At 47.8% G+C, this 10,870-nt stretch overlaps 1 protein-coding gene across 6 annotated transcripts in view; it reads right to left on the bottom strand.

The window, feature by feature from the left end:
• Positions 1–4,087: 4,087 nt before the first annotated feature.
• Positions 4,088–10,870, bottom strand: part of CABP1 (calcium binding protein 1) — a 27,562-nt gene continuing 20,779 nt past the window's right edge. For 5 of the 6 annotated variants that reach the window (XM_017732192.1, XM_008632063.2, XM_017732190.1 and 2 more), the window contains 5 exons: positions 9,215–9,245; positions 8,397–8,540; positions 7,026–7,135; positions 6,428–6,575; positions 4,088–4,708 (listed from right to left, as the gene is read on the bottom strand). In XM_017732192.1, coding sequence (XP_017587681.1) covers positions 4,683–4,708; positions 6,428–6,575; positions 7,026–7,135; positions 8,397–8,540; positions 9,215–9,245 — 459 coding nt within the window. In that variant the 3' untranslated portion in view covers positions 4,088–4,682. Of the gene's footprint in view, positions 4,709–6,427; positions 6,576–7,025; positions 7,136–8,396; positions 8,541–9,214; positions 9,246–9,983; positions 10,841–10,870 lie in introns of those variants that run through there. The other variant, XM_008632064.2, reaches the window with a different exon arrangement.

Genomic DNA, 10,870 nt, shown 5'->3' with positions numbered 1-10,870 from the left:
TCGTTGCCTTGGCAGAACACCCTGGTTCTCCCGTTCGCCCCTGCCACGGAGTAAAGGAGAAGGCAGCTGCCGCCCGCCCGGTAAGGAGCGAAGCAGCCGGTGGCGTGCAAGCACCTTGCACCACAAAAATCTGCCTGAGAAGCAAAGCGGCCAGTGAAGGCAAAGGCGGGGAGGTGACTGTGACACTGCCAGGGACCTGATCCCTGGCTTGCACTTTATAGGAGAATGTAAAATCCTGGGGTTTTTTTTTCTGGAGGACCTTGGCAAGGTCTTGGGTGGCTGGAGTGAGATACGCCAGATGGAGGTCGAATGAAACTCACTCCCTATGCGGTGGGGGAACAAATAACTTAATGTTTGCCCTTCTGTCTGATCACGGTGTTCCTTGAGGCATCAGATACCAGCCAGGCCTCAGGTCTGTGCTCCTGGCACTGGCTGCATTAGCAGTGGCTGCTTCTAAGTCCCAGTGATGTTTTATTAATTCAAATCTTTCACAAAGCATTTGCTTTTATAAATAAAGACTTGGTACTGCAGACTGAGAATTAGACACATTTGTTGCTTTTATAATGCACTTGCAGGCCTCTTAACCAGACACAGTCTTGCAGAGGTGAATTGTTTGGGGGAATGCGTAACCACCCACCCCCGGCTCCCCAGTCTGCTCTGCCCAGGGTTTGGTCCCCAAAGCATGTTCCTGCTGCTGTGGCATCAGTTCTTGGGCTCATGGTATAACTGGGTCAGGGCAGACATGGCACTGCTGTGCACCCACACCATTGCTGCTGCCAGGAAGGGGTTCCTAAAACTACAGAGTGCCTTAGGAAAACACATCCCAATTAGTAGCATGAAATGAGCATGCTTAGCACCTCTCCAGATTCAGCCACCTCACGCTGATTCCTGGCAAATCACCTCTGTGACAGATCCCAGCCCTGGCAGCATCTGATCAAATCCAGGCTACTCTGTATCCCTGCTGTGTTTGTGATTTCTTGGGTGTCCCCCAAATTCAAGCAACTGTGGCCAGGATAATGCTGTCTAGTTGGCAAGGCCAAGGGAGGCCTCATTAGAGCACATTTGTGCTGATTACAAATGGTCCTCCCTAATCCTACACTTTAAACTGCGATGTGTGGGTCAGGAACACAACTTTGAAGCACATAAATACTTTAAGTGTTACCAGGTGTCCCCAGGTAGAGCATTTTCTAAAACCCAGCCTGGATTATCATTTCCCAAGAATCAGTAGTGCATCACAAAGCGAGAGGGATTAACAGCAGCAGTGAGGAGGGACAGTGGCTGTGCTCATCTGGGGGCAAGAGGAGCCCTCGCCCTAGGTCACAGGCTGGTCACAGCTCCTGGCAGAGGATGGCAGACATGCTGCCTGTGTCCGTGGTGTCCTACACTGCCCACCCTGAATCAATACTTGCCATCACACCAGCAGCTTGATGCTAGCTTGTGCCCCAGATGTCAAAGGCTCCATCCTGTTCCTAATCCACTGAGCCATCAGTCAGTCCCTTGATGCAGGCTGGATTTACACCAGTAACCTACAAGTGAAAGGCTCAGGGTCATCTTCTCAATCCCTTGATCTCTCCCTGTCTCCTGGCAGCTGTGCCAAAATGACTCAGTCTTGAATCAGTCCTGCCTGGTCTACCTACCACCCTGATTGTTCACGAGCAACAAGGGGCACATGTTTAGGGTATTAACCATCTCCTGCTGGAAAATGTGATCAGGATTTGGGATGTCCAAAAAGAGCAGCAAAGATGCATGGGTCAGAAGCAGGCCTCATGGCTAATGAGACATCTAAGAAATCAATGTGAGCCAGCCCTGCTCCCTGAGCCACCTCCCAAATGACACAGGGCTACAAGGCTCAGGTGCCCACAAGAGACCAGCTGTGCCCTGCCATGTAGAGCTCCTTGGAAGCCTCCCTGGTACCAAACTGGAGATGAGAGCAAAAGGATTATCTCTGGAATTAGATTATTTAGATTGGATCTTTAATCTCTGCCCCTATCTACACAAGAAAACAGTAAAATTCCCTGGGAATATTTGGGGTTTGTTGTGAAGGTAAAATCAGGCTAGCAGCTAGAAGCTCAAGAGCTTCTGCTGGAAGAAAAAACATGAAGGCTTCTGAGAGCTGCCCTGTCTGACCTGTTCACTGTATCATGGTGAGACCCAGCAGAAAAGAGCTACAGATGATTTGGCTGACTCAGCTTTCCTCAGAAGTAGCTGTGGCTCCAGGACTGCCTCTGCAATGACACAAAGGTGTCCTGCAGCCACCTTTTGCCTAGTACTCTTGGGATGACAGGGACAGCTCTGCCACAGTACAAACACAGGGACCTGCCTAAGTGAAAATGGCTATAGTTGGCAGGGAAGACACCCGGCCACCATGATTCTGCACTGGGGATCAGTCCAGCCCCTAGAAATGAGGTAGTCCTTTTAAATAAAGACTGTCCTGCCATCTGATGCTGGAGCCAAAAGATGTGACTGCTCAGGGCAGGGTCTGGGAAGGAGCAGGCAGAGGCAGCCACCACACTTGTAGCCTCTGACTATCCATTGGGCTCATGCAGGCTGGCTGCGACACAAGGCATATGCCTCAAGCTGTTCCTGGTGCCCACAGGCAGGCACAGCACTCTGCAGCACACAGGCAGCAGCATAACTGTCCTCCTGCTCCACATGCACAAGCAGCTCCTTCCTCAACAGGCTCCACTGTAAGTGAAGCACAGTTGTGTACCAGTACTGCCTTTGGCAGACACGAGCCTGCACACGGCTCCTCCCCCCCAGTATTACCCTAAACACATTCATAATGTACCAGGACTCTGGACTCTGTTCAATTTATCACCCTCATCTCCTAACCACAATACAGCTGCTGTGCCAGTAGATGTGGAGATCTGTAAATACCCATTTTCCAATTTCTTGGCTCACACCCACATTGCCAAGATGGGACCAGCTCCATAGATACACACACACAGTTTGCATACACCCACTTGCATACAAACTTCTACTGCTGAACTCCTGGGTACCTATCTGCACTCCTTGCTTTTATGTGCATGCACACAAACCTTTCCTAGTGCGCACACCTGTGCAAATACAAGTAAACATGCACTCACACAAAAAATATAAGGAGAAACATTGTTTTTCTGTTACTGGAGCATCAGCCATCACTGCAGCTGTGCTGGTTGGCACAGCAACAGGAAAGCAGAGGAGATAATCCTCCTCTGGGACATGGATTTGTGGATCCCAAGAATTTGAAAGAGAACCTTGGAAGTGAAAGATTTGAGATGGAGGAAGCAGGAGGATTATGGTCGTTGACCACCCAGTTTGAGTAAGGAGGCAACCAAGAGGAAGACAGCTCCCAGTCTCACCAAGAAACACAGTGATGATGGTGCCCTTTGAAGCCAAGCAGACATTAATCCTGGCAACTTGTGACTGAGCCCTCACATAGAGAAAGGAGACAACTGTAGGTCTGGTAGAGTAGGGGAAGGGAGTGGTAGGTTGGGAGTATCTTGGAGAAAGGAGGAGAAGATCTGATGTGTATGGAAGCAGCTGGTAGGGCCTGGAGGCTGCTGTCATGGTCACTGCTGCAGATACATGCAGCATTTCTGAGTGTGAAAAGGCTGGAGAGCAGGGCACTGCCACACAAGGAGGCTCCCAGCCAATCCCCACACCAGTGGAATTACAGCTCAGCTGCCACAGTATGGCCTCACTGTACATGTGCTCACAGTTGTGTTTAAAATTATCTGAAAAGGGTGAGGTTGGCTATTGCTGCCTATCCCCTTCCCACCCAGCTCCCCTCTGGGCCCTTTCTCCCATTGCTCCTTGCCACGATACTGCAGGGGCTCTCACCTGCACCCATACCAGTGGAGGGGATGCAGAGATGGGGACCCTTCACACTGCCCTCACTGTGAGGTACCTCCAGGCCCCTTGACCATGGGGGACAGCAGGAGGGAGGGCAGGGTCCTGACACAGGCTTAGTGGCCAGCACTGACTCCCCTTCCTGCGGCAAGGGCTTGCCTCTGGATCCCAGTGCAAACACTGGGGTGTGCATCTGCCCAAGCCCTTCTCCCCCCAGACCGGCCACCACCTCTCACAGGGACATCCAGGCTCCACATCATTTCAACGTGCATATTTATCGCCTTCCCCCCACAAGACATATATTTGAATTTACTCTTGGTAAACATAAACACAGGAGATGCAAATAAGTGTTGGGGAAGCATAAATAACTCCACACAGATAGACACACACTGAGACAGCAAACACAGACACTGTTCACCAAGGGAAACCAAGAAGTGCAGAGCACGCCCTGAGGCTGCCACCAGTCCCAATGGCTTTGCTCTCTTCCACCAAGCCAAGAGGATTTCTCCTGCTTTTGCTTTGCAGAAGATGGTGGGAGAATAAAGCTGGGGAGGAGGAGTCTGAAGTTGCAAATATCCCATGAAAGCATCATGGCAAGTCCTGGCTCTGCAGTTTCCTGCAATCATCTTCAAGGAATGGTTCCAGTTGTAGGAAGTTGCAAGTCTTTCACAGTGTGAAAGGGTGGAGGGGCATGGGGACCACCATGAGGGAGGAGCAGCAGGTCATCTTGCAATGTCTTAATTGCAGCCAGCCGATAAACCTTCATGTAGGAACATCAGGGCTAGATGCTCCATCTAGGTCCTTTTCTGCCCTCTCTAAGGTGCTGATTCTTCTTTAGCTGAGAATAATCTTCAGCGGGACATCATGCGAACAAACTCTGCAACCAACAACACAAGACAGCCCTGAACCAGAAGGCATCCATGGTCCTCAACCCAGCTCTCATTCCTTGGAGACAGCAAGCAGACAGAGTGAGACTTGGAGTCCCCAGGCTGCCAGAAAAGTCTGTGTGCTCCAAGACTGGTCCTGAGAGCTCACACAACATGGGCTTTAATTCTTGCATTAGATATAATGGGTGATAAATCCCACTAGCAGGTCAATTCATTGCCTTGGACTCCTTCCCAGGCACCTACGGTCTTGTTTGCACAAGCAACTCTTTGTGTCACACTACAGCAAGCATTGTCTCCCTTCACTGTAACTTCAGGGAACCTTGATTTACAGTTTTGGGAACATGGTATGATTTCTTAGTAAACTTGCCACTTCACAGAGATACCAATGTGGGAAAACACAAGAGTTTTGCTAGGTATCAGCATTTTTGTAGAGAAAAGTTTACTTTGAGAGACTTCCTGTTTTTAAAGATACATGTTAACTGTAAGGATACCCTGGATCTACTTCTTGACCACCCTGCAGTTTGTGAAGTCAATTGCAATTGTTCAAATTGAGTGTAAATGCCATCAAATATAAATGTGTCTTCATTCTGCACTCAAATTGCTGAGAAACTAAAGACTCTGCAAAGAGGAGCACAGTGGAAATTACCCCCTTGATTTCTCCTTTTCCATTGATGGAGGTGTCCTTTGACAGCTAAAGTGGTAATTCACAGAGAAAATGATACTGGGATAGCATTTCATGTATTTTAGCTGTCTAACAAAATTTAGCTGTGGGAAACAAGGAGAGCTACTGTCATGTAATCAGCCACTGCATTAGAACAACTACAGCTACCAGATACTTTCTAGGAAGATAGTGGTAGTATTCTAATATTTTCAAAGCCCTCAGAGGGTCCTCCTCCTGAGGACTGAGATGCCTTGTCATGCAGGAGATCCAGGAATGCTGCTGAGTCAAAAAAATTATGTCAATTTTACTTTAAGTCTATAGTTCCTGTACTTCACACTTACTGCAAAGGGACAACTGGATTTCCACCAGGGAAAAAAGCAGCCTGCCATACTCTCACACCTTCCAGCTCTTATATCTTCGTAGCTGTCTGATATCAACTGCTTCCTTGCCAGAAACCCTGAGCTCTATTAATATTGCTCCTTTTCCCCCTGCCACAGCTAATGGCTAGGATAGTAACCTAACCACTCTTATTTTTCAAAGTCCTTCTGGCATGAAAACTGTGAGAAGAAATTAATTATCTCTAGGATTTTACAGGACAGCTCTAGATCAGATATCTGCAGTCTTAGTGAGCACAGCTGGCACATGACCATCTTCTGGCATAAAGGGACAGAAACAAATTCTCTACAAACCCAGTTAACAAAGGTGAGCCAGAGGAAACGGAATCCAGCCATCTCACAGCTCTTGCAATAGATTTAAAGAAAGGAAAATGCCCCATAAAATGATGGTAGACACAGCATGTGTGCACCAGAATCTGCTTCTGTGTGAGAGGTTCTATCTCTTACCATGCTAGAATTATGGAGACCCAGTCAAAACTGAGACGCAGAAAAACGTGATACACAAATGAACAACTCAGCTGACTGAAAAAATGGAATTATTTTTTCTCCGTACTTCAGAAACCTGGGCCCTGAGCATGCAAATCTTCAGCTTCTGATCTGAAACTCTGACTCACACCAGAGCAGATGGACAGCAAGCATTGATCCCTTCTCACCTTCAAAATCAACACGCCCATCTCCATTCAGATCCACGTCCCGGATGATCTCTTCAATATCCCGATGACCCACCTGCTGCCCTAGAAGTTTCTTCATGGCTTCTCGCAACTCACTGGTGCTGATCTCCCCATCACCATTGGTGTCAAACTGCAAGTACATTAAAAATACCAGCAGAGGAAATACAGTTAATAGAAACAGATCTTGCTCTGGGTTGGTTTTTGTATTGCCCTGCTCCTGAACCCCCTATATTTTATCCATTGCTTCCATGTCCTTCCTTTTCCTCCTTTGGGTGTCTTTTGGATCCAGTCTGTCTTTTCTCCTCAGAAATCCCTTGCAAATGCTGTGTCTGCACCAGCTTTCCTCTTCCTTGCCTCAAGGGTTCCCTTATCTTAGTAATGTTCTCTGCTCCTCTCTTATTCCATGCCTGACTGGGCTCTTTCTAGGTCTTCCACTGTGCTGCTCTCTCCTCTCCTCTCTCCTCTCCTCTCCTCTCCTCGCTCCTCTCCTCTCCTTCTTCTCTCCTTCTTCTCTCCTTCTTCTCTCTATCGTGTCTTGTGTTGCTCACCTCTCTGGGGACACACAGAAGGGATCACTCACCTCTCTGAAGGCATCACGGAGTTCTTTTACACCAATCATGTCTGCAGTCTCTGCTAGAAGTTTTGGTCCCATGAGCTCAACAAAATCTTCAAAATCCACATGGCCGCCCACTTTGGACAAGATGAAAGATTGTATGTAAGAACTCCGTAAGTAAGCCAAGACCAGCACTCTGCATTTCTGTGTGCCCCAGAGAGCACTTGGTTCTCCAAGAAGCAAAGCACAGAAGGTATGAGACAGTGAAAAGAAAAGCAGAGGTAGTTTTACCCTGTGTTTTCCAGATTATGGGCTAGGCAGAATGAGCCCAAGCTATTCCATCCTAGCCTGCCATGGACTGTCACACCCTTATTGTATCACATATGACGTATTAGAGGCTTGATCGTTCTAGTGCTTATAGCAACTCTCTTCTGTGCCTGTGCCAAAGGGCACGGCAAGGGCACAGCATGATGTTCCTGCATGGCCTAGGCAGTGCCCTGCAGCAGTGGTGGAGTCCTGCTCCATTACAGCAACTAATGCATGTCCAACTGTTTATTCATTGTATTAGTTCTTTTACCTGTTAGTGCCCTGAGAGCTGTCAGCAACACTCTCAAATTCCCAAGCACTCGTGTACCAAGGTTATCAGCTGCTTTCGTGTGACTGGTTGCGTATGTCACAGCTGTTTTCCTTCCCTTGACCAAGTAACTTGTCCTTTTAACATAATCCTGTGTCACAAATAAGATGCACTAAATATGCTTTTCCCTGCCTGGCTGAGGGTGATACCCTCGCTGCTACACATGAGAGGTGACAAAAAAATGATGGTGAAAGACAAGGGCCACAAACACAGTTACAGTGAATCAGATGCGTTTGTCACATCTTTCCATGACTGCAGCAGACACTGCCATCTGATGCTGCCAGCACAGCTCGCTTGCAGCCCATCCCCAGGCACACAGCAGATACACAAAAAACCACCACAGAGCAACAGCCCATCCATCACCCATCTGATCAAAGCATCCCCATCTTCCCAAGCTCGCTCTTCAGTCTGACACCATCTGACAACAGCTTCAATGTGACAATACAGAACTTGTGCACCAGTGTCTGACTGCCCACATTAAGGGCAGTTTTATACCTGACAACATAAGCATGAAGGACAACCCTTCCACTCACTGCTCCCATATACAGCACAGTCCACACAGTCCCTTTGATAAGCAAAAACAAAGGCATCAACTTCCACGGACCACAAACAAACAGGAGAGATGATAAGGAGTGAATATCAGAACCAAAGAAGACACGGGAAAAATCCAAAGGAAAAGAGGCAGTCAGATACCAAGAGAGCCTGAGGCAATGATGCAGGGCACAGCAGCAACAGGCAGGTACAGCTGGGTGTGTATTACTCACGGTTCATGTTGATCTGCTGGGAGAGCTCTATTAGCTCCATCTCAGTAGGCATGTAACCCATGGTCCGCATGCAGTTCCCTAGGTCCCTGCAGTTAATAAACCCATCCTTGTCTTTATCAAACTCCTTAAAGGCTTCTCTTAATTCTGTGGGAATAGAAGAACAATATTGTCAGTGACAGCTTGAAATACCTTTTCCAAGAAACCTCCCCAGAATCAACAGCATTTTATGAAGCCAGACTCTCTACGACACTCAGTATTTTCCCACCAGGTCTCCCTGCATGAGGCAATGACTGGAGCAAAGTAAAGCTCTTCTGTCAGCAGCACTGCTGACCCATTCCTTGTAAGAGAGCTTGCTTGGACTACAACCATCACAAACTGTTCATTGCCAAACTGTGCTCCCTAAAGAAACTGCAACTATTAAGTTTTTCCAACTTTTACCTCTGCATTCTATTACATACCCCTCACTGTAGGGATTAGCAGGTAAAACAGCTTCCTTGGAACCATATTATAGTATCATGCTCCACAACGCTTTCTGTGGGGGCTGGAAGGACAGCAGTTCCCTAACAGCCAATATCCTATTACTTACTTATCCTCCCACCCTGAAGAATCTGAAATGGATGCAAACTCCTTCACAGTGAGCACTCTTACAGTTTTATACATTATTTCTTTTGCTGGGGTTTCCAGGAATTATTCCAGTAAACATCTCCCTTGATTTGCCCCAAATTATTTTAACCCATGGGGGCCAACATGGAAGGGCCAGCCAATAGGTTTTCACTGGGCAGGGAGAAAGGGGACACAGAAGGAGCAACAAATTTTACCTTCAATTTCTTCCGGACGCAGTTCTCTATCCTGCAAAAAGAGAACATATTATGTTAAAGACATTTGTTGGCCACAAACACAGTTTCAAAATAGCACTTGTTGGTACAAAGAGTTCTGGGACAAGCCAGAAAGTGAGAGAAGAAACAAGAAGGTGATGACATGTTTAATACCATCTACCTAGGAAGGCTTCCCAGCTTTCCTTCCCAAAGAGAAGTGTTAACCTGCACACATTTCTCTGGAAGCCCCTCTCCCTCTCATCTCGTGGACAGGGGGATGACAGGTGGTCCCTGAACAGAATAGACCTGGACCAACACAGCAAGATGTGTGGCCTCCTCACTGATGGTACTATTGGCACCTTCATGAAGGTCCTACATCATTCCCCAGCACCAAGTTCTGGAGCAGAGACTGTCCCTGCAGAAGTTATGATCTCCTCTAGAGCTCTGATTGTATTTCTACTGCCGCTCCTGCTGACACACACAGATCAAAACAGCTGGAAGCAGTCCTTGTAACCAGCAGTCTAGACCATCATCTGCTCCGATCACTGCTTGATCTCTGTCCTTCTGGCAGGACGGCAACAGCCATGAGGTCTCTCATGAGTCAATGTCCCAGTGACATCTCCTGCAGTCTGTCCCCACAAAAAGGTAAAAACTTCCCCCTTCCCCCCAGTCTCAACTCCATATACAAACATTTTGAAACCAGGCATGAAGGCAGACACAAAACATATACATCATCAAGGTCATCTTCAAATGAAACAGAACAAGGATTCACCATGTTCAGGAAACACTGCAACTTCAAACATCCAATCTGAATTTCTTGGAAGAAGGGGGAGGATATAAAAGAGTATAGGAAAGTTCCAACACTGCACCAGGAAGAAGAGATGAGCATAGAAATGCACTGCTTTCTGGTTTAAATGCCCTTTCTAATTCCTCTCATGGCTCCCAGGCAAATCCAAAACATCTGAGAATTTGGAAACACAGAAACACGATCCCTTTTGTCGTCTCACTCTCGACTTTTCCCCTCAACCGTGCAGAGTTTCTCCTTGCCTTCCAGGTGTCCTCCAGCCTCACCACACGTCCCTGGAGATGGTGCCTTTGATCAGTCTGAGAAGGATGATCCTTTGCTATTTAACTGCAGGCTCCTCTGGAAACTCTAATGGCAGCTGTCAGAGTGCATAGCAAACTAGGACACACACTGGTTTACGTCTGTGCAGAAGTGGGCTGTGCCAGAGAAATGACCAGCTTGCCACTCATAACCTTCCCAGAGGCATCTCTGTGCTGGATGGAACTGTCGGAGCGTGCTGGCTCTGCCATTTCATCCTTCACAGACCTGGTATTTTCAAACATGTCATCCCATTTGTTCTGCTTTCATCAACACCAAGTAATAAAACAATTCAAACTCCTTAGACCGGATGCAGGAGGCATAATTGCCGTCCTGCCTTAGATAAAATAACAGAAGAAAACCACCTGTGATAAGTTCCAGCACCTTGTGCACTTTATTCCAGTGATTACAAAGACTATCCCTGGAGATAGTGGCTGGGTGCACAGCAGGTGCAGGGCTGTGAGCGCCAGCGCTGCGGTGCAAAGGGTGCCATGACTCAGCCACGGTAGCCACTGTCTTGTGAGAGTGGCCAAAGCAGGGCCCCGGCCCTCCTCCCG

The sequence above is a fragment of the Corvus brachyrhynchos genome, unplaced genomic scaffold (genome assembly GCF_000691975.1).
Source record: "Corvus brachyrhynchos isolate BGI_N302 unplaced genomic scaffold, ASM69197v1 scaffold864, whole genome shotgun sequence".
NCBI lineage: Eukaryota > Metazoa > Chordata > Aves > Passeriformes > Corvidae > Corvus > Corvus brachyrhynchos.
This window is presented reverse-complemented; position numbering and strand designations above follow the sequence as displayed.